We start from the raw sequence: 24,297 nt of genomic DNA, 5'->3' as shown, positions 1-24,297 counted from the left end.
GGAGTATATTCCATGTGTTCATTCTCGTATGAGAAAACCATAGCAACAAATAAATGATTGTTAAAAAAGTATTCCCCCAGGCACCTCTCCATTGTCAAAGTCTAGATAAACAAAGGTACAGAGTAAAAATACAGTAAAGTCTCGTTATATCGATATTCAAGGGAGTCCGAAAAATATCGATATAACCGGGACTATCGATATATCCGACCCTGTTTGCATGTAATTTTCTCCGTGCGTGCACAGAAATAGTATCGATATAACCGGGACTATCGATATATCCGATATCGATATAACGAGACTTTACTGTATTGAAAATACGGGGATTTATCAATTGTTGAAATCCAGTAAAAAAAATACATCATCTTCTTTTGTCTTCAGTGTTATACGTTAATTCAGAAATAATTGCTAAGCTACAGGAAAAAAAAGAAACAAAATAAAAATCCAATCAATACATGAGTCTGTGTAAGCTCTCAGTCATACAGGAGTGGTCCATTGATGAAAAGGTTTCTTCAGTCGTCACCTGTACTTCTTTGAAGGTGTCGGACAGAGGTCAGAGGTCTGACACCACCACCTCTGGACAGTAGAGTTTTATATATATAGGGCCAGAGCTACCAGCAAAATTTTAGTTCGCTGACAAAGCCTCTTGGATGAGAAGCGAAACGTCCGACACCTTCAAAGAAGTACAGATGACGGCTGAAGAAACCTTTTCATCAATCAATCAATGAACAACTAAAATAAAATGCAATAAAACAAAGAGTAAAACAGTAACAATTAAAAGTAATAAACAAACAATTATTATCGCAGATCAATTTTGGATGTTTCATTGTGTAATGGATTTTTTCAACATATATTACCCCATTACAATATAATGTAGCCTAGAATTTTTACAAAATGAAACAAAGAAAAAAATATAAAGTAAAAAAAAAACAATACAAAACATTTCTTTGACACTTTGTAACGCTTTCTGTTACAGGGGGTTTAAATGCAGAGTCAAATAGGACAAAGGAAAGAGAGAGTGGAAAGGGTGGCACTGTGCTTGGCTTTAAAAAATGTTTGTTTGTATTGTGTGATATACTTCATCCATCTTTTCCAAAAAGTTTCTTGTTGCGATCTCAAAGCAAATATAATCTTCTCCATTTTATGCATACCATATATGATGTCGAACCATTCTTTGATGGTAGGTGTTTCAGGTTTTTAACCACCTTCTTGTAATAATAGCCTTTCTGCTCGCCACACTTACAATCTGAAATTAATATTTGGTATTATTAGAAACATTTACTGATGTAATGGCACCAATGTATAAGGACTCAAATGTAAATTGGATGTCCATCTGACATCTTCAAGAAAATAATCTTTTTTTCTTCTCCATTTTCTCTCTCCTTGCCGCAGAGCTTTGAGCACGCCAATACATAGGGTCGGGGCTGTCGAAAAAAGGCGGGTCTTCCCCCGAGCCCAGCCAATGCACGTGAAGGAGAGCCGCTTACCAGAACGGTGTGCCCTTGTCGTCTCAGCATTGGGATCCAGAGAGGAGGCAAAGCAGTCCAAGCAGGTGCTGGGAAATTAGTCACATTGGAAATATTCAAAAGGATGCTGAGAAACAAGTGAATGATTGATGGACAAGCTTACATTTCCCGGATACCTGAAGCAACAGTGACACCAGTCTTGTTTTTTTACAATTTTATTTTCTTCTTTCTCTTCACTTTTTTTCCCAGTCTCATCACTTGGTGGGATTCTCCTTCTTCCTTGCGTTCCTCGAGAACTGTTGACACACAGACCGACGCATCTCCCTGCTTGAGCTCAGCCGCCATGGAAACCGGGAGTCCCAGGAAGATACAGTTCACCGTCCCACTACTGGACACCCACTTGGACCCGGAAGCAGCGGAACAGGTAACAGCAGAGCGAGGGAACTTAAATAGTTGTGAGAAAAAGTTGAGCAAAAATGTTTTTACTTGCATAGTTGTTGAATTTTGAGAAATACAAAAAAAAATCAAAATTTTCAGTGAATAATCATTTCTAGAATAAACTTTAAGGTAGCATGTTTTACAGTAAAAAAATATTTTGTGAATAAATTTGAATATTATCTTGATCAGAGTTGGAATCTAGAGATTCTGTGTTTTGGATGAAAAAAATACTTTCTCGTAAAATTCAATTTACGTATATATTTCCTAAATAAATTAACAAAGGAAAATACACGTGTTACTTTCGGGTTGAGTGAACGCTGGTGCGAATGGCCGCCGCTGCTCAACCGCAGAAAAAGAATGTTTTTATCCTGTGGCTGTAAAGTGTCCTTGAGAGTTTTGAAAGGCGCTAAGAAATAAAATGTATTGACTGGAAAGTGACCTTGAGAGGCTCGAAGGGTGCTTATAAATGAAATGTATAATAATAATAATAATAATAATAATAATAATAATAATAATAATATTATTATTATTATTATTATTATTGTAGAGAATTAATATCTATCTATCTAGCCAGCTATCTATCGAGCTAGCTAGTTATCTAACGAGCTAACTATTTATTGAGAGAACTATCGAGCTATCTAGTGAGCTAGCTAGCTATCTCACGAGCTAACTATCAAGCTATCTAGCTATCTATCTAGCTATTTATTTATTGAGCTATCTATTTATCAAGCTATCTAGCTATCTATCTAGCAAGCCAGCTAGCTAGCTATCTACTGTATTCATCCATCCAATCAGCCCCATCCATCCATCGATCCACCCTATCTATAAATTTAATGAGGACTTGATCAACAATCGGAAAGTGTTAAATAACGCTGGCTTAATCACTGATTGAATCATGGAGGAATATTCGTACTTAATATTCGACCCCCAGTTTAGTTCACTTCCCCCCCTGCAAATACTTCTGTATTATTTTTGTATATTTGAGCGCCCAATATGAGTCCCAAAAAACACATTGCGGCTTTTTTACGATCCCCATGCAGCCAGTTAACTGTCTGCACATCCACCTCCATGTGTGAGCAGAATGAAGTGTCTTGCACCTGCACACACACACACACACACACACGTACACACACATTTAATGAGACACCAGGAATGCCCCGTGGTTGCTTGTGTGCAATGTACAATATTTCAAGAAGTCGTGACTATGGAAGTGAAGGACGGGGTCAAAGTGGGTGCATGTTAAGAGCCACTCGCAACTGCAGCACACGCAGGAGCTATGAATGTCCTTGATCTTCTCATTTTGATGAATCTTCCATGAACAAGATGGTCCATTCATATTGAATGAATCTTGTGTATAAATAGCAGAGATTTATGGGTGAGTCTCTCATTTGCCGCTTGTGACGTGCCCCGCTCCCTTTTCCACTCCAGCATGACTCAGGCTCTCGTAGATAGACAAGGGGAGGCATTTTTAGATATTTGCAGATTGGTGTGTAGTATACTTTACGACGGAACACACTGTGAGTATGAATTTATTATATATTAGTGGGGAGGGTAGTGGTCCTAATTTAGAGGGAATAAAGTGTATAAAAAAATCACCCTAGTTTTTAGGAGAAAAAAAAAACATCTGTGCATAACCCCGGCCTCTACTGTCGTGCCTTATAATGTGGTGCGCCTTATATTTGGAAACATTTTCTATATTTATATACAATGGTACCTCGGCTTACGAAGGTAATGTAATTGGTTCCCAGAAAGTGTGTGTAAGGCGAGAAGTTCGTCTGCCAAATATTTATTTCCAATTAGAAACCATTAAAAATGGGAATAATCCGTTCCCAGGTCCCCATAAAACACAATTTTCCACCAAATAATCCTTAAAACGACATAACATAATATATAATACCAAATATATAATATAGCTTATTTTACGTATAATAAATGTGCTATTGTATTGTAATTAAAGAAATAAACTATACTGTATCATAATGTCGTTTTATTTACCTTTGTGATGGTCGTTGATGTAGTACCTCTTGATGATATCCGAATGAAGTTGCTGTGCTTTCTCGGCGATAATAGCCTCACTCACACTGTACCCTGCTAGCTGCTTTTCGTTAATCCAAATCAACAGAAGTTTTTCAACCTCTTCTATTGTCTGAGACAGTTGCTTGGACAACACAGAAACACCCTTAGCCACACTTAGCAATGGTCGATTTAGCGTACTGGTACCGGGACGCTAAGTCACACAAATACACACCTCGTTTGTGTTTTTCAGTGATCTCTTTCTTCTGTTCGACCTTAATTTTCTTTTGTGTCCTGTTCGGCTGAACACTAGCCTGTGGTGGGGTCTTTTTTGGTCCCATAATAGTAAAAGTACTCCACTCGATAGCAAACCACATCTGCACTCAAAGAGGGTGTGGAAAACTAGTCCGCCAACCACCATGGCGCTGTTCGAACGTGTGGTTTGGTGTTCATCTGCCGAAAACTAGTCCGCCAGCCACCGTGGCGATGTGTGGTTTGGTTCGTCTGCCGAAAACTAGTTCATATGCCAAGGTTATATTCTTGTGAATTTAATGTTCGTAAGGCGAAAAGTTCATGAGCTAAAGCGTTCGTAATCCGAGGTATCACTGTATTATATTTGGAAAACGGGTTTCCTTCTTTGAAAGTATGTCTTATAGTCCAATGCGCCTTATATACATATTGAAAACGTTTTTTTTTTTTTTTTTTTTTAACGTACAGTAAAGTCTCATTATATCGATATTCAAGGGAGTCTGAAAAAATATCGATATAACCGGGACTATCGATATATCCGACCCTGTTTGCATGTAATTTTCTCCGTGCGTGCATAGAAATAGTATCGATATAACCGGGACTATCGATATATCCGATATCGATATAACGAGACTTTACTGTACTTACAAATCAACTACATCTTGTTTTTTGATCATCATGAATAAAAATAGAAGCATAAGCAGGAAAGTGCTGAATGGGTCAATATGCAATCATGATATGAAGTGGGCAGCATTCAAAGAAGGAGGAGCAGGTGCATATCTCCAACGACAGAAAAGGCACAGAGCACACGTTCTTATTCATACGACCATCCTGTACTCCACTGATACGCTTCCAATGCTAATGAAGCCTCTTCACTGCATTTAGGCAGCTTATACCTTCCACGTCAACACCATATAAGGTGTTCCAAATTCTTTCTACCGTTATAGCTTTTGAGAACAATCGTGAAGTATGCAAATGCCATGGTGCTGGTTTGTAAACAACCGGGAACTCAGTGCGGTGGTTTTCTAGAAGCCCGATAGTGGAGGCTCAGCTAATGTCACGGCTAATTTGACGGCTGCGACTCAAAGAGGGTCACATGGTCAGTGGAGAATCTAAGAAGATGCAATGAGCATGTTTCCAGGAAGTGCGAATTCTGAAATTAGATCACTTCTGCGATGAGTAAAAAAAAAATTTGATATAGCATATTTAAATCTATGCTATGTATGTATGCTATGTATCTATGCTTGTCTGTGACTGTAAAGTGTCCTTGAGAGCTTTGAAAGGCGCTTAAAATGAAATTTATTATTATTATTATTATTATTATTATTATTATTATTATTATTAAAGGACAACCGACACCTTCGGACCAGTTGTGTCCATAGTTTATAAAATCACCTCAATTGACTTATACAGAGCGCATTTTACAAAGATTCCATGGCATATAGCTATATTTTACATTTTAAGACTCGCGCTGAATATTCAGGAAGTCTTGTTTTCGAGTTGATGATGATGCCTGACGTGATGTCACGTCAGGAACGCCCTTGACCGAGAAAGCGACACACAATGCATTTTGGGTGCTTTGTTTGGTCTCAAAACATCGTGTTGATGGCGAAATTAGAAGGAAAATCACATAAATAACCCGATGGTAAATCGTTGTGTGTCACACAAACACTACCAATTGCGGTAACACCATAAAGGTGGACACAAATTCTCAGCAGACAAATCAGCCCATTTCCAACAGAGCTTATGCGCCATCTTGTGCATTTTCTGGGAGCTACATTGGAGTCCAGACGGCTCAAATTGATATGGAAGGACTTCTTTAATCGATTGCAAACATTTATGCTTTCCTCGTCAGAACTATTTGAATCATATTCGTAACTAGATGAGTAACAAGAAAGCATCTTCTCCGAATCTGAACTCTCTGAAGCCATTGTTTTGTGTCTGAAGTATCCTGGCGTGACGTCACGAACAAGGGGGCGAGACCTTCTGAAACTCACCATTTCCGAGGTCATTTTGAAGCAGTTTTGGGACACTTTAAGTCATTTTTATTGGTGTTTTGCATTTGACTAAAAATATCAGCCTGCGTGTTTTGGGTATTTTCGATGATATAAAACGTTTTTCTGATGTCAGCTCGGAAACAAAAAATGGTGTTGGTTGTCCTTTAAATAGTCTGAACATCTTGTTATCGCATTTTCACCCATTATTTTCTTTTAAGGGTCTTTCAACACACTTTTGAAATAATAAAAACACATTTCAATACATGTACCCTATTTTCCCGTGTATAAGGTGCATCCAAAAATGAATCTATTTTTAAATAGTAATGTATTCCGCTTTTTCAGATTAGAAGACGTCGACCAACACCTGCAACTTTAGTGGCATCTAGCGACCAATCATCACCAGGTAAAAAAAAACAACACACAAACACACACGAGATTTCTCGAATCAGACACCAATAGACCATATAAATACATTATGATGCTTTATTTCTACTCCCCTTTCGACTGTAAATGTGAGTCGTATGGTTGGAAAATAAAGTCAGCGTGGGTGTATGTCAACTTCACATACAATTCAACAGCTTATTTTGTCAAAGATATTCAGTTTCAGAGCAGCAAAAACATGCAGCGTATTCTCGAGGGGGAATAGACAGATCAAACACAACAAGGCTTCTCTGGAGAGTTCTCTTGTTGTACACGAGTCAGTCCTGTACTACTTGTTGCTCTCTTGGTGTAGAGTGTTGATGTTCGTTTTGGTGAAATATTTTGAAACAATGAATGCAAATACGATTGAAGAGAGACAATCCGGCTCTGTTATGAAGCTAAAGGATCTTAGAGCTAACACTGCAATACTTGTCGTGATAAATCCTACAAAAAATTGTACTCACACATTGTAAATAGGACAGCCACCTCATGTCGAGTCAATACAGTTACATACAGTAAAGTCTCGTTATATCGATATTCAAGGGAGTCCGAAAAAATATCGATATAACCGGGACTATCGATATATCCGACCCTGTTTGCATGTAATTTTCTCCGTGTGTGCATAGAAATAGTATCGATATAACCGGGACTATCGATATATCCGATATCGATATAACGAGACTTTACTGTATATGTATACTTTGTTTTATCTTTTGAATTTATTTGGGAATTGATAATATGATATGGAGCGCCAGTCCAGAATTTGTTGGTTTTTGATGTTCTTTTCTGGAGGTGCCGATAAAGCGCTGAAATTTTCATAGTCAGGGCTTATCAAATGTTTTCATTGAGAAGAAAAATGTCAACAATCAATTTGAGCTTAACTATTCTGATTCATTATTTATTTTCTTGCTTTCATATTGTTGAACAGTGATGAATTGATAATCAAAAGCATTGAAAATAAATATTTTAATTACATTCAACAATTAAAATAATAATAATAATAATAATAATAATAATAATAATACATTTAATTTACAAGTGCATTTCAAAGCACCCAAGTGTGACGGGTGTCACAACAGTGACTGTCTTCATCTCCACGATGCTGCCGTATTAATGAAGACGAGACGCGTGGATGTGTCTTTTTATTTCTTTTATTTCTGCAACACAGTATGGCAGAAGGGATGGGTGAAGTCGCATGGGTTTCGTCTTGTGATTAACCTGAATCTCCTCGAGATTGTTCTCAAATGCAAAACATTGTAGATAACAAAACAGAATTAACAACGTGTGATCGTATAGTGGTTATTTACAGAAAAAGAGAATACAACACAAGTTCACTGTTATTTACAAGATGTCCCTGAACGCATCATGGGCGGAGACTCGGCAGAACACGCGGTGCGCTTGTAATGGCTAGCGCACAGTTCAACCAGCCACGGACACTCACGGGCAAATGAGACACGACACAAGAAACTAAATATTGTTCAATAAAAACGAAATGAAACAATTATTACCTGCAACACAGTATGGCAGAAGGGATGGGTGAAGTCGCATGGGTTTCGTCTTGTGATTAACTGCGATAGAAAAGCGCATATTCCTAAATTCCACTCGACAAAACGTGAAGTAAATAATGACACAAAAAGTAATCTGGACTCGAAATGAATAAGGGAACTAATTAGATAACACTAGACAGTAAAAAAAGGGGAAACAAAATAAGATATTGTCATGAAAATGCGCGTTAATCAAGACCAACAGAAAATTGCGACTCACCCTGAATCTCCTCGAGATTGTTCTGGAAACTATGGGCGGGACATAGTGCCACACTGTGCGCCGTTGCGTCACTTCCTTCATAATTTAATAACCTAAGTGTACAACTCCGTTACATACACCCCCCTTAAATTATGCAGAAGTGAGGCAACATACACACGGAAGACAACAGAAAGACCAACAGGCAAAATAGACAAGGTTATCGGGCAAGGATGTACAAAAATGCTGTCTAATTATGTCGCTCATCTGACCAACTACGTCAGGTGACTGGAGTAAGGGATCTGTCGCCGGTGTGTCAGGGTCTGTGCGCTCGTCGGAGATGCACTGTACTGGGTCTGGGAAGGAACTCTGTCCCCACTAACATAAGTGGCCTCAGCTCGCACCTGCCCATTCCCCTCTGTACAAACTACATCACCCTGCATAGCACTACATAACTGTGACAGACTGGAGAAAGGTATCTGTTGCTGGTGTATCAGTTGTCTGTGCGCTCGTCGTAGATGCACTGCACTGGGTCTGGGAAGGAACTCTGTCCCCACTAACATAAGTGGCCTCAGCTTGAACCTGCCCATTCCCCTCTGTACAACCTACACCACTCTGGATTGCACTATACAACTGTTACACGGTTGGGAAGCCTCTACCAACACACTCAAAGGTGTGCTACTTGTTACATGTAAGGAGCTCATTCTTAGACTTAACACACGAAAACACGTACATGAAAAAAAAACACACTAATTGCAAAACAGCAGGTCAGACAATTAACACACTACATGTATTTTCAAAACGGGGGTCGACACACCGTCCACCGAGTGATGGGACTGCACAGCGTCTTCATTGTGCAGCATCGCGGTCCCGGTCCGAAGTGGAGAGTCACTTGTGATCCGGGTCACGGCACCAATGTGACGGGTGTCACAACAGTGACTGTCTTCATCTCCACGATGCTGCCGTATTAATGAAGACGAGACGCGTGGATGTGTCTTTTTATTTCTTTTATTTCTGCAACACAGTATGGCAGAAGGGATGGGTGAAGTCGCATGGGTTTCGTCTTGTGATTAACCTGAATCTCCTCGAGATTGTTCTCAAATGCAAAACATTGTAGATAACAAAACAGAATTAACAACGTGTGGACACTTTACAATTAAAAGAATAATAAACACAAAATATATGCTGCAGTCCAGAGACACTTACTACTTCATTCTATTTTGAAAACGCTAGCAAGATTTGAATATAGCCTCACTTGACTGATCCGCCCCAAGATATTTACTGTAAATATACAATCCCAATTTGGTTAAATACAAACAATTGTTTTGTTTGCTAAGGAAAAAAAAAACTGCACAAATTGTTTTTTTGTTTTGTTTTTAGGGACTTTTTCCTAATCAAATCAAAATAGAATACAGATCACAAGCTGGAGCAAATGCATTGATCTAGACTGGGGAAGGCGGAAAATGGTGTTGGAGGGGGATGGGGGAGGAACTGATACCATGACGGGGTGGAGACGAGCTGTTCTGCCGTGCTCTGAATCACACAAAATCTCTGCATTATTTATTAGCCTGCCTCATACGCACCCTGTGAACCCCCCCCCCCCTTAACCCAAAAAGTACCCATCAGAAGATACAGCTGTACCAAAAAAGTAGCATTTAATCAAAATGAATGTGTGGCAAGATTTTTCTCCCCATGACAACGAGGCTTGAGTGAGATCAATGATGCAACATAAAACCATAAAAACGTGTCTGCTTCAATCTGTTAGTGGGCAAATGCAATATTTTTGAAAATAATTTTCCAAAATTGAAACTCATGGGGGCCGCCCGGTAGTCAAGTGGTTGGCACGCAGGGATGGATGGATGGATAGATGAAACTCATGGGTGGAGGGAAATGGTTTTCTTAAATACAGTGATACCTTAGCTTACGAACTTCATTGGTTCCCAGACAGCGCGTAAGGCGAAAAGTGTGTATCCCCAAAAAAATAATTTCCCATAGGAAACTATTAAAATGAGAATAATCCGTTCCCAGATCCCATTAAACATAATTTTCTACTTTTAATCTTGTAAACCTTAAAACTACAGAAAATGTACCTTATTTTATGTATAATAAATGTGATATGGTATTATAATTAAAGAAATAAACTGTACTGTATAATAAAGTCGTTTTATTTACCTTTTTCTTGAAAAGTCCGTCTTGAAAATGACTAACAATAAATTTGCAACCAAATCCATTTCTTCTTCCATCAGCCATTGTGGGTTGGCAAAACGATATTAAATCAATACAACAATGTATTTGCTTCTGCAGCTCGCTACAGATACAGTATGCTAGCGGTAGCCAGTATGTGCATATCACTAGGGGCTAGTGATACTATGATTGGCTAGTGACGAGCCAATTATAGTTTGCGAAAACTCTGACATTGAGCAACGCCTTCAAGAAGTTCTCGATAAACGTTTTGGGTTGCCAACTCGAAATCTGATTGGTTAAAGCAACAGTTTCATCGACTCTTATTTTATGCTGCAGGGCCTGCAGACTGTAGATTTCTGACCCTAGTAACAAATGATAGCTGAAATGTGATTGGTTAAATGCTTAAATATGAAAACACACGTCTGGAAGCAGCACAACGCGGGAAAAGTAATGAAAGTAAGCTGAAAGACAATTTTGAATTATTTAATAAAATTAATGGATAAAATATAATTAACATCAGTCCGTGATTCTGATATTTTTAGGCCAGCAGAGAAGGCTTTGCAGGCCTTGACGGTCCGCCAGTGCTGAAAATGCTTGTCTGTGACTATAAAGTGTCCTTGAGAGATTTGAAAGGCGCTAAAAATGTAATGTATTATTATTATTATTATTATTATTATTATTATTATTATTATTATTACATGTCAAATTTGTATGCATACCATAAAGTCCATATTCAGGAAGCGAATGTGAATTGGCTTTGCAGGCCTTGATGCTGGAATTATGCGGCACTTCTCCACTTTCGCTCTGAATTTTTCTCATTCAAGAGAACAAAAAAATGAAAACTTGAGCTGGAGCACCACTCTTCTGCTAAGTAGAGCATCCATGTTGTATAAAAAGGAGCCAAAAAGCTTGTCTCTGTTCTCATCTGGCTTTGTGTCCACCACTCAGTCAGCTGGGAGTCTCCAGTCAGCTACAAAAAGCTTTCATTACTGGTGTTATCTCCACTTCTTGGGGGGGAGCAGATGGGGCCCCGAGACGCACACCGAAGGCAATTAGTATCGACATCAATACCAACGCCATATTTCATGTTTCTTAACCCAACTAGTCATCTGAAAATCTCTTATTACCGCCACGGCTGCTCACTCTCCCCAAAGATGACAGGCGATATGATGAGAGAGCTCACATTTCAAACCATCATTATGAGCAGAGTCTCATTTTTCATGTTGCAATTACTTTTTTTACTTTAAAATAAAGGCCTTGTCAGTTTTTAACTCATTCACTGCCAGACATGCAAACATGTTCCACTCCAGTGCCAGGGTTTTTGTCATTGTCACTCAAATTTCAGGACCCACAGAATATTGAGTTTTAGGACTACATAAAGATTCCATGCAGCGTAATAAACCTTAGACTCTCTTATTTTATCAGAAAAAGAGGTCATTCCTAAGTTATATAGGTCTGGAGTCATATGAGCTTGAAGTGAGGGCGGCTGTCCAAAATACAATGCAATACATACATATAGGTTTATATAGCGTTTTAACAACAGCTGAAGCTGGAACTAAGTGCTAACATGGGCAAAAGGCAAATGTTGCCTCCTCGTGGAAGGGAAAAAACATTGCCAGAGGTCTGCCCAGCGCTTTCTTGCCACCCTATGCAAAAAAAAAAAGCAAACAAACAAACAAAAAAATGAACAAATTCGGTAATGGTGCTCCACGTCATGCTTTTCAATCCCCGAATAAATTTGGGGATGGCAGTGAATGAGTTAAAACACATCTGAATTTGGATTTTCACTGAATTGCACGCGATGATGCGTTCAAGGAATGAGGGTCTTTTTCATCCAGTCCCTTTTGCTGTCTGAAGAAATCCAAACAGGACCACCTTGTAAAATCTGGAAGGGTCAAAATTTGAACTTTGGATAAAGTGAGTCAAAATTCATTCAAATTTAAACATAAAAAAAAAATCCCTACGTTGTATTCCGTTCATTTCAATTCATTCATCCCTCGGTATAACTTTCAACTTCAGTCAACTGATGCAAACAGATGGGTTGATGTTACGAGGATCAGTGGGTTATGACTCCCAGGCTTCTCATGACAATAAATCTTTATTTGACCTAAAAGTCCCCTCCGTTTACCTCCACTGGTTCGTCACTACAATTGCTCCATTAAACCTTCCTAGAAATATGGCCAAGCTGGAATTGCAAGTCGTCAACAGTTTCATTCGTGACGATCCGAGCGTATGTTTGCTACTTCAAACAAGTTAAGAGTTAAAGGACAACCGACGTCACTTTTTTTGTTTCCTAACTGACATCAGAAAAATGTTTTATAGCATCTAAAATACCCAAAACACGCAGTATGATATTTTTAATCAAATGCAAAACACCAATAAAAATGACTTAAATTGTCTATAAAGTACTTCAATTTGAAACCGGAAGTGGCCAGTTTCAGAAGGTCCCGCCCCCATGTTCGTGGTGTCACGGCAAGACATCTTGCCTTGCTCAAGAATCAAAACAATGGCTTCAGATTCGGAGCATATGCTTTCTTGTTACTCATGCAGTTATGAAATAGTTCTGAAGAAGAAAGTATACATGTTTGCAATCGATTAAAGAATTTAATTTGTGTCATTTTGTGGCATCAGGGGTGGGAAATGTCGCACCCAACTCGTCACCAACTCAAAAACAAGACTTCCGGAATATTCAGCGCGAGTCTTAAAACATAAAATATAGCTATATGCGGTGGAATCTTTGTAAAATACGCTCAGTCGAAGTCATTTGAAGACATTTTACAAATTATGGACACAACTTGTCCGGAGACGTCGGTTGTCCTTTAAGAAACCCACCGGCGTACGCTTTCAAGATGAAGCAATGTATGCGCACTGGCGCGCTGCCTCCGGGATGGTTAGGTTGCTGAGCAACAGCATGCTGTCCTAGAAAAAGTTCCGCTGTTGTATTGCTCACACTCAATGCTTTTCAGCACCGATCAACCGATACTTCTTTTTCGATTTGTTCCAGTCATGTGATCTAAATTTACTGCACATACACCGGTACTTAAATCTCTTCTTTGTCTCCAGGCGGTCGTATGGGTTCTTTGACGTGCTTAGCATACATATCACGAACCACATTTCAATCCCCATAGGAAGTTTTACGACACCAGCGGATATAATGAAAGAATCGGCCTGTTCAAAAGTCAAGTGTTTGTGTGAGGCTGAGATGAACCATTGAAAGTTTATTCCTCAATGTAGTAAAAAATAAATATCCGCCATGCAAATTTCCCCAATGTGGGACTATTAAAGGCTTTCTGATTCTGTTTCATTATGGCAGATAATTTCAACCCAGGCTTAAATCCTTTGCACAAATAAATGTAAAAAAAGTGTTACGATCCGATAAAAGTCCAAAAGACATGTTTTTAAATAACACCCCTTGTCAACAAACGAAACAGTGGAAAATACAAATATTGTAAAGATACATCCATTATACAGTCAGAATAAAGTGAAGGACGGTGGCAGCAGTATCATACTTTGGTTAGCTGGATATTAGAATATGTCAGAGATATTCAATCAGACACTGTGAACAAAGGCTCGAACTCAGGAAGATTGTCTTCTACTGCCGGCAGGGGATGCAGCCATTCATGACCGACACCCAACTTCTGCAGCCCTCTGCCGAGCTATTGATTCAAGAGTATATGCAAATTTAAGTGATACATTAGTAAAACATAGTCCTCTTGATTTGAATACCACGCCACTGGACGTCCCAAGCACCAACAACTCTAAAACAACAGAACATAGACATTTTAATTGGTTGTCCTTTCCATGAACTGATAGATTTGTAACCTGGCTAATGACCTCTTCCTGTGAAGGAGTTTACAAAGTCCTAAAATAGTCCAAGGCCAGATCTCCTACATGAAGATGACAGTTTAACAGGCTGTGTCTGTTCACCTCAGATTGACCCCAGATTTTCTGTGCTTCCATTGTGGGCCTTGTGTTTGGCGGCATAAAACTTTTAAATATGATAACTTCTATCTATTCTCTATCAGGATGAAAGCAAAGAAAAACAATAATATCAAAATAAAGCAAGCAAACAAACTGATGTTTATTTGAGGTTAACCCCTTTCGACATGATGTGTGGTGTGTACACTTATGCAACCGCATTATTTCAGTTTTTTACTTTCGGTTGCCCTCTCAAACAAATTTGATTGATTTGTGCCAGTTACATCATTAATGATGAAAAAAGTCAGTTTTTTTCCCCATCATAAAAATCTCTCATTTGAACAAGGGTGTGTAGACTTTTGATACCATGTTTACATTTGTCTTTTTTTTTTTTTTTGATTCCCTCTCACAGAAATTGATGAAGACCGCCTTCCCAACCAGCTCTACAAGGTACTTGGAGTCATTTTAGACATCACAGAAATAAATAACCAAAACAAAAGACGCCCCCTCCCCTTTTTTGGTTTATCTTCATTGATTATTTGGTGATTTAAAAATTACTATTTTTCATTTTGAAGGCCGCCCTGTTGAACTCCCCTCGACAGCGGCGAAAAGGACAAAAAGGAACGCCTACGATGAAAGGTGAGTGATGATGTGCAGCAATGGATTGTGAAATTTGTTTTGTGTGTGTGTGTGCTCGTGCGTGTGTGTGTTTGTGTGGTATCCATGGTGATACACTTCATTGCTTTCTGCACAATAACTCGGCAGGTAAGAATACACGACATGAATCTCCATAGAGCAATTCAAATTTAGGAAAAGGAATTTGACAAGTTGTTGTCACGATTTGCAAGGTGGTGGGTGGTGGTGCACCCAAAAAATGTAGGCAGGAGGGAGGAGGAGGGTATACAGTGATACCTTGGCTTACGAACTTAAACTTAAAAAAAATAAAGTGTGTAAGGTGAAAAGTGTGTATCCCAAAAATTACTTCCCCATAGGAAACCATTAAAATGAGAATAATCCGTTCCCAGGTCCCCATAAAACATAATTTTCTACTTTATAATTTTGTCAGCCTTGAAACTACACAAAATACACCTTATTTTATGTATAATAAATGTGTTATGGTACTATAATTAAAGAAATAAACTGTACTGTATAATAAAGTTGTTTTATTTACCTTTGTGATGGTCGTTGATGGCTTGATGGAATGGAGTGGCCGGTTTCATCAGCATTAAACACTTGATGAGGAATCGAGCCTTCTTCTTTCTTTTTAATTTTACCTTGTTCCTCATCAATTGTGTTCTGTTTAGTTGGGTTGATAGCTTTTTGCATCAAGTGTACAGAAGGCTTGTGCGGGTTATTTGTGGAGACTGATTGATGGGAATTTTAACCTTGCAGTCTACACTCTGCCTTTGAACTATCAAAGTTGAAACGAGTCCAAATTTCACTATTTCTATCCATTTTGTCACTCTCTCTCTGTCTGCCTGTCTCTTTAATGTTTAAACCACTTTCCCTCACTGCTGGGTTCTTGACCAATCAAGTGGCTTTAACCGAACTGGGGGCGGGGAATAGGGGACAAAAAAAAGTCGGCTGCCATTTCCTTGTTAGGAGAACAGGGTCGTTCGCGAATGACGCATCACTCATTTGCAAATTTCCCCATTGTGGGACGAATAAAGGTTTTCTGATTCTGATTCTCATTGTGGCGCTCCGTGTGTATCCCGAAAAATAGTTTGTATGCCAAGGTAAAATTTTCATAAATTTAACGTTCGTAAACCGAAAAGTTCGTAAGCCAAGGGGTTCGTAAACAGAGGTATCACTGTGTTTGACAAATTGTATTAAATAAAGTCAGCAGGAACAAAATCTTAAGCAACAAAGTCATCAGAACAGAAATGTCCAAAGTAGCAAACAAAACCATGACAAGACGAAGCAAACCTGACAGGGTGAAACAAAAAATGACCCGACACTGAATGGTCGTGCCGGGAGTCCTTTTAACTGTCACTGATTAAAACAACCAACACCTGTACAGCTGCAGGCGGAGCCCTACAGGGCCACCCGTTGGTCGCAAACCGAAACGTGACATTCTATCAAAACATCAAATTCAATGCGATCATGAAAGTTTGGTGTTGTTCATCTTAGTGCTTAGTGTGTAGTTTCAAATTAGCACGCAATTGCGTTGGTTGCAGCGAATTTTAAGAAGCTATTAAGTGATATTGAAAGGTATGATGACACTTAACTTGAGGGTTTCTATAATACCCTGATTACACAGAGCCTAATTAAGTGGAGAATTAACGATGGTGGGATTTTATTTTATTTTTTTAATTGAGTTTTCTCACTAGGCGGCCTTTAGAAGAATGAGTCAGCCTGCTTGAGTTGCCGCTCCGACGTGATTAAGAGTAATATCGTTTCAAGCATCCCCCTTACTCATTATCATAAGCGTGTGTTAATTATGTTTTTTTTTTCAACGTGAAGTAGCTTTTAATATTTTGAACGTGCCGGATGTCTCATCACCTTTCTGTCCCCAATTCCCTCTCCTCCTCCTCCTCACTGGTTACCTTCATCTCACCGCTTTTTTTTCTCCCCAACGGTCTCCCCCCTTTAACATTCTGCGAATATTCACTCAGTACTCTTTTTCCCACTGTGTTATCCTTGATCCTTATCCTTTGCCTGATCCCAGAGCTGCAGTTTCTGGTGGAGCATCACCTCTATAGGCAGCAGCAAGGAGGCGCTGACGAGTGCTCCTCCGAGAGTTGCCTGTCGGATCGGCCCAGCCCCGATTCGGCGGTCCCGGGGGAGGAGCTCCCAAGGGATGACGAAGCGACCGCCGAAGCCTTTGAGAAACTGCGCTGCCAAATGGAGGGTACGTCTGGAGTCTTATATTTTCACATGGTTTAATTAAAAAATATCAATCAGAGGTGTGATAAAGTTCAATGATTCACACAGTTTCAGATTTTAAAAAAATCATAACAATATCACGTGAAATTTAACAGTAATTTTAACACTACCTAATTAACTCATTCACTGCTATTCACGAACTTATTCGGGAATTGAAAATATGACGTAGCGCGCCATTTGTTCAGGGGTTTTTTTCTTGCTTGAGTGCCAATAAAGCGTTGGCCAGACCTTTTGTCAATGTTTTATCCCTTCCACAAGGGGGCAGCATTTCCTTTTTTTCCATGTTCACACTTTGTTCCAGCTTCAGCTGTTGTTAAAGCGCTATATAAATCAATATGTATGTCTTGTACTGTATTTTCTACAGTCACCCCCTTTTCTACGTCAAATACCTCCAGACCCATTTAAATTAGGAATTAACTCTTTTTTTCTGATGAAAGAAGAGAGTATAAGGTTTCTACCGCTGTATTGAATGTTCACGTAGTCCTAAAATTCAATGTTCTTCGGGATCTGCAATTTGAGTGAAAATGACAAAAACCCTGGCACTGGAGTGGACACATTTTTGCATATCGTCTGCCAGTGAATGAGTTAATGTAAAATTATTTTTTTGACCATTTAATTCATTATTTCAGTATTTACAGTAAAGTCTCGTTATATCGATATCGGATATATCGATAGTCCCGGTTATATCGATACTATTTCTATGCACGCACAGAGAAAATTACATGCAAACAGGGTCGGATAATTGATAGTCCCGGTTATATCGATATTTTTTCGGACTCCCTTGGACATCGATATAACGAGACTTTACTGTATTTGTATTTATTTAGTTAGTTATGGCAGAATCAACTTGCCAAATTTCTCTGGAAACTGCCCTGTGCACATGAACGTAGACCTTACTCATTTGTGCCGGTATCTCCTGCAACTTGTATAGATGTCGTGTCCTTGCTTTAGTGACAAAGAGTGCATGTTGGCGCTCCATCTCAGCCCCAGTAATTCACTGAAATAGCAGGTCACCAGATGGTCATTGAGTGCGACACATTCCCTCCGCATGCAACCAGTAATTGCCATGGCTTAATGCTTCATAAGAGCTGTATCTCCGGATATATTCTGCGCGTTTGTTTTGAGAGCTGCTCTGTATCGTGATACGATCACTGCCTACACGATTATCCTGGCAGCTACGGTTTTGTAAGCATTGAAGCTGTCACGATTAATGGTGGTAGGTGGTGTTGGACCCCAAAAATGCATATGGGAGGGAGGAGCAAGGTGTATTTGACAAATTGTATGAAATAAAGTCAGCAGGAACAAATCTCAAACAACAAAGTCGTCGGAACAAAAACGTCCAAAGTAGCAAATAAAATAATAATAATAATCATCATCATCATCATCATCATTTCATTTATAAGCGGCTTTCAAAACTCTCATGGTCACTTTACAATCTCAGGATAAGTTTTTCCAGTGGGTGAGCAGCGGCAGCCACACGCGCCAGAGTTCACTCAACCCGGAATAACTCAAATCGATTGAAAGCTAACTTCCTAATACATAGCTAATAGATAGCTAGACAGATAGCTAACTAGATAGCTAGCCAGCTAATAGATAGCTATCTAGATAGCCAGATAGGTAATAGATAGCTAGACAGATAGCTAACTAAATAGCCAGCCAGCTAATAGATAGCAAATTGCTAGCAAATAGATAGCTGGCTAGCATATGAGCAAAATTGATAACAACGGCAGTTGAAGGACAAGGAAAAAAAACAACACTACAAATACTAACACAACATGCATCATTTTCACCCTCAGCCTTCTCACCGAGCACAATTCAATATTTTTTTTATGTATTCCAACTTATACGATTTGAGAATCCTCCTCTTACTCTACCATGTTATAATGAGTATTAATATCAGAAATACAGTATGCTGTATTGCATTTTGAGTACGATATACATCAGGAAAAATGTTTTTGCCCAGTGCAGTCATGTGCAAGGTCCATGATAAGATGGCCTTGTGTCCTCATTAATGGGGGCGACGTTGTCAATAGACTCAGCGTGCGTAAATACACTACCACGTAAATGTCAGGCAGCATTGATCGAGCACATCATGTGCGTCTAATGAGCGTGACTTCACTGGTCAACTATCCTGACACCCATTATTTTGCGTCGGCAGCCGAGTTCTCCAGGGAGAGTCTGTCAGAGGCGGCCATCGACGGATCGGAGTGCCCTTTCTCGAAGGAAGAAGATGATGACTGTTCCAAAATGGCTTCATCGGATCCATCATTGCAGTTTAGCAAGGCTCAATCGGGTAAATAAGAAGGAAAAATAACACCATATTATGTCGTGAAGAAGGTTTTCCCGGAGGCGCTATAGTCTTACATTAGTATGCAAAGTGTGTTTTGCGCAAATTATTCTCAAAGCTCTGCTGCGGCTCAAAATACCCAGAGGACATTACAGTGCGGTCACTGTTTTTTTGTGTTTCTAAGATTTTTTTTTACCACCCACCACCAAATATCATTACAACCAAAGTTGTTAGAACACATGAGGTGGTCTGTAAAGTACACTCACACTGCACTTTAGCATTACTTTAGCATTCGGAAATGTTACCTTGATTTCCACAGAATACATTTTAGTCATCGGTTGCTTTCTTAATAAAACAAAAATGAAAATAAATGAATTATAAAATCAGGCAAAATCTTTATAGTCGCCAAAGTTGAAGCTCCAAAACATTTTTACTGATTTCATCAAAGCTGTGTTGCGAAAATAAAACCCTGTCATTTTTTTTACCCTTGCATGTTTTACTCCTGGTTTTGTTTGCTACTTTGGACCTTTCTGTTGTGATGTTTTCTTGTTTTAGATTTTGTTTCCTGCTGACTTTATTTCATACAATTTGTCAAGTACACCATGCCCCTCCCTCCTGCCTGCATTTTTCAGGTCCACCACCACCAGCATGCAAATCTTGACAAGTACAGGGTGTCCCAAAAAGATGCATACCCACAAAAAGTTTAATTGTGGATTAGATTAAAAAGCTATTCATTTCAAATTACAACCACACATTATTCAGTTTATGGAAGATCATTCACCAGAGTTTCAGCTATTTCTGTCTATTTATGGCTTTCCCAAGATGTGTTCCAAATGTCCACCATTTCGTTGCAAGCAAACCTGTACTCGTCTGACAAAGTTGTCAATCACTTTTACACACTCCTCTTTCGGGAGAAAACATTGCTGCAGTGAGGGACTCAGTCGGACGCATCTTTTTGGGTCCCCTTGGAACACATCTGGGGAAAGCCATAAATTGACTAAAAATTGACAGAAATAGCTGAAACTCTGGTGAGTGGTCTTCCATAAACTGAAAAATGGGTGCTTGTAATTTGAAATAAATAGCTTTTTAATCAAAGCCACAATTACAATTTTCATGGGTACACATCTTTTTGGGTCACCCTGGATGAGGATGAGTTGTTATATAAATCCTGTATCGCGATATTGTGGGAAACATATCGCTGTATCGTCCACATTATATCAAGATCACCAATGGCAAAATAGTTTAACACCATCTTGTGAGTACTGTATCATGACAAGTACTGATAAAATATCGCAATTAGCAATAATTGGGTTTTGACACAGTATTTTAATCATTATCAGGCATCAAGTCGAAATAATTATAGACACATGACTCTGGTACACTTTGAGGACAACAAAGAAGCATTTCTGAGAATATCTAACACTGACTGTCACGCCTGTATTTCACAGATACAAAAGCGGTGACATGCGGTGGCACCTGTCAGCTAGCCGACGAGAAGACAAAGAAGCTCAGCCCAGGGACAGAAAAATAAGTTGAAAAAGAAGATGAAAAGAATGAAAAGCACTGGTGTGTACGTCATAAATGCTGCTCCTTCTACTCAGCCAGCTCCACACAATGACAAAAAAAAATTATCTGCGTGTGTGCGCAGACTCACTTTTTAGCTACATCAGGATAGTCCTTCAGGGCCTCAGTTACCAGCCATAAAACAACCTTCATAAATCGCAAGGCTTTTTTATTTCACCCATTTCAGCCTCACACTTGCATATTACACATCTGCTAGAGGTGTTAGCATTTCATTTAATCACACACGCAAAATGTCATTTTATGTGCCATGACGTCTGTGATTGTTCCATTGAAGCAATAACGCCCCGTTTGTACCTCATTTTCAACACGGTTGATATTAGCATTTGTATAAGTTTCATTTTCACATTCCCTAACTGAAGTACCGTGATACTTCGGTTTACGAACCCCTTGACTTACGAACTTTTCGGTTTACGAACGTTAAATTTAGGAAAAATTTACCTTGGTATACGAACTTTTTTCGTACACTGAGCTGCCTCAATGAGTGATGTGTCGTTCTTCTAACAACAAAATGGCAGCCGACTGTTTTTGCCCTCTATCCCCCCCCCCAGTCTTCGGTTAAAGCCACGTGATTGGTCAAGAATGCAGCAGTGAGGGGGGGGATGGTTTAAACATTAAAGAGACAGGCAGACGACAGTGAGAGAGTTTCAACTTTGATAATTCAAATGCAGAGTGTAGACTGAAAGGTTAAAATATCCCATCAATTAGGCTCCGCAAACAACCCGCACAAGCCATCTGTACACTTGATGCAAAAAGCTATCAACCCAGCTAAACAGAACACAATTGATGAGGAACTAAATAAAATTATCACAGCAAAAGCACCGTCATTCCTCAAGATGGTGAAAGAAGAAGGTTACGTTCCTCATCAACTGTTTAATGCTGATGAAACCGGCCATCAAGCCATCAACGACCATCACAAAGGTAAATAAAATCACTTTATTATAAAGTACAGTTTATTTATTTAATTATAATACCATAGCAGTTATTACACATAAAATAAGGCATATTTTGCTTAGTTTTAAGGCTTGGAAAATTAGAAAGTAGAAAATTATGTTTTATGGGGACCTGGGAACGGATTATTCTCATTTTAATGGTTTCCGATGGGAAATTAATTTTTGGGATATACACTTCGCCTTACACACTCTGTCTGGGAACCAATTAAGTTCGTAAGCAAAGGTATCACTGTATAAAGATAAAGTCATTATTTGTAAAATAAAAACTACAATAAAACGATTCACTCTTTGATGACACCTGATGGACGTAAAGTGTAACATAAAAGGGTAACAGCAATTGGTTGATATGTGACTAGATGCAGTGATACGTTTCGATAATTTATTAGCTATCTCTTAGCTTGCTAGCTAGCTTTCTATCTATTTGAGGTATTGCAGGTTGAGTGAACGCTGGCGAGTGTGGCTGCCGCAGCTCACCCATAGAAAAACGTATCGTATGACTGTAAAGTGACCTTGAGAGTTTTGAAAGGCACTTAAAAATGAAATGTATTATTATTAATTGTCTTAGTTGCCACAAGATGAGACCACAGGCTATCTTTAAAGAAATTGATTTCAAGGAAGTGAGGTAAAAAAAAAATCTCAATTTAGACACACGCCTCGATGGAAAGCCATTTGAACATTTCACCGATATCCATTTTCAGGTTCTTGTACCATAATATATTTTTAAAATTATTATTATTTTTTATATGTATTTGTGCACAGTTCATTGCACCAGCAGAACGACTGTGTCTATTTACATTTTTGCCCTACACATGTGAGTGTACCAACTTTTTATGAACCTCCCGGCACAACTATTCAATGTCGGGTCGTTGTTTGTTTCATTTTGTCATATTTTACTCATGGTTTTGTTTGTTACTTTGGACTTTGTCATTCTGATGACTTTGTTGATTGAAATTTTGTTCCTGCTGACTTTATTTCATACAATTTGTCAAATACATCTTGCTCCTCCTTCTTGCCTGCCTTTTTGGGGTCCTCCACCACCTTGCAAATCGCGACAGGGTTAAACTGAATATCAGGATATGGAATATATGCTCAATTGTTTTCCATAAAATTGTTGTGCTGGAGAGAAGCTTTTACTTTGTTTAGCATTGGTTGTTAGTCCAAGTTTGTAGAGTCGTGTAGGTGCTCTCTTCAGATGTATTGGTTTCCGAATCTAAATAATCTGTTTGTCATTAATTTTTGAGGTTCATTTTGTAAAATGTGTTTGAAATTATATTTCTCTTTTTGGCCGTGTAAACCATTATAAACATTTTATTGTGGTCTGCTGTAGAGCTCGGTGTCTTGAATATTAGCAAGGGATTACTGTATGGTACTGTGTAAATTTGCTGATTTAATGGTTATTCGCCCGGTCCATGTTCCATTATGTTGCATCATTTATTTTCATTTCAGAGTTTTCTTTCTTTTTTTCTAAGGTAAATCAATCTCATAAAACACCTTCGGGCATAATCCCACAAAGCTTTTTTTTTTGGGGTGCTTTGTTTTGTGTGGCCATTTTACAGCCTGATAATCCTTTTGTCGAAAATACCAGAACCTGGAAATGTTCCCATTGTGGAATGATTAAAAGCTTTCTGATTCTGTTAAATTCCTCCTAATTGACGTTACGTTAATATGGAGACGGTGACAATCGCTTCTCATTTATGATACATCACTCGCATCAGCCGCATCATACTTAACATTTAAAAACAAAAACATCACAAATATTGCAAATATTGTGTTCATGGATTCTTGTTTTTAAACATTACAACTTCAACTCAAACCATTTTTTAAGCTTATTTGAATTTAAGTTATCCAAATGTGTTTGATACAATAAAATGTTTAAATTGCTGATGTGTTCTGATTTTTTTTCCCCCCTAAAGAGGACGTTTTCGCAAACGCGCGCCATTGGCAATATTGGTTCATTGAGGGTAACTCCCCTAAAAATAGGCCAGCGTATTAATAATTCATTGAACTATGAGCAGAGAGCACACACAAAACATACATTTTTCATAAACAAGGCCACTTATATTGAGTAGCATCGCATCAATTTACGTCTATAAGTCGACGTTTCTGGTGGGTAACCCATACAAGCATGCATCACCTGAAGCAGTTTGCAAATCAGTTTCAATAGGTAC

The 24,297-nt window shown here is 38.8% G+C and overlaps 1 protein-coding gene across 1 annotated transcript; it reads left to right on the top strand.

Annotated features, from left to right (window-relative positions):
• Nucleotides 1–1,392: 1,392 nt before the first annotated feature.
• LOC148890465 (uncharacterized) lies at nucleotides 1,393–24,010 on the top strand. Its single transcript, XM_089009822.1, has 8 exons — nucleotides 1,393–1,549; nucleotides 1,713–1,887; nucleotides 6,503–6,563; nucleotides 14,835–14,872; nucleotides 14,998–15,061; nucleotides 17,091–17,273; nucleotides 19,467–19,601; nucleotides 21,044–24,010. The coding sequence occupies exons 2-8, from the start codon at nucleotides 1,807–1,809 to the stop codon at nucleotides 21,124–21,126; spliced, it is 645 nt and encodes a 214-aa protein (XP_088865948.1). The 5' UTR covers nucleotides 1,393–1,549; nucleotides 1,713–1,806; the 3' UTR covers nucleotides 21,127–24,010.
• The last annotated feature ends 287 nt before the right edge of the window (nucleotides 24,011–24,297 follow it).

This window comes from Hippocampus bargibanti, linkage group LG12 (assembly GCF_051943395.1).
Source record: "Hippocampus bargibanti isolate YZ-2025 linkage group LG12, ASM5194339v1, whole genome shotgun sequence".
NCBI classification, from domain to species: domain Eukaryota; kingdom Metazoa; phylum Chordata; class Actinopteri; order Syngnathiformes; family Syngnathidae; genus Hippocampus; species Hippocampus bargibanti.
Note: the sequence above shows the minus strand (reverse complement) of the source record. Positions and strands in the feature narration are given on the sequence as shown.

Coding starts and splice junctions, on each gene's coding strand:
- LOC148890465 (XM_089009822.1), top strand. CDS start 1,807: ATGGAAACCGGGAGTCCCAGGAAGATACAGTTCACCGTCCCACTACTG. Junction 14,873..14,997: donor TTCCCAACCAGCTCTACAAG/GTACTTGGAGTC, acceptor TTCATTTTGAAG/GCCGCCCTGTTGAACTCCCC. Junction 17,274..19,466: donor ACTGCGCTGCCAAATGGAGG/GTACGTCTGGAG, acceptor TTGCGTCGGCAG/CCGAGTTCTCCAGGGAGAGT.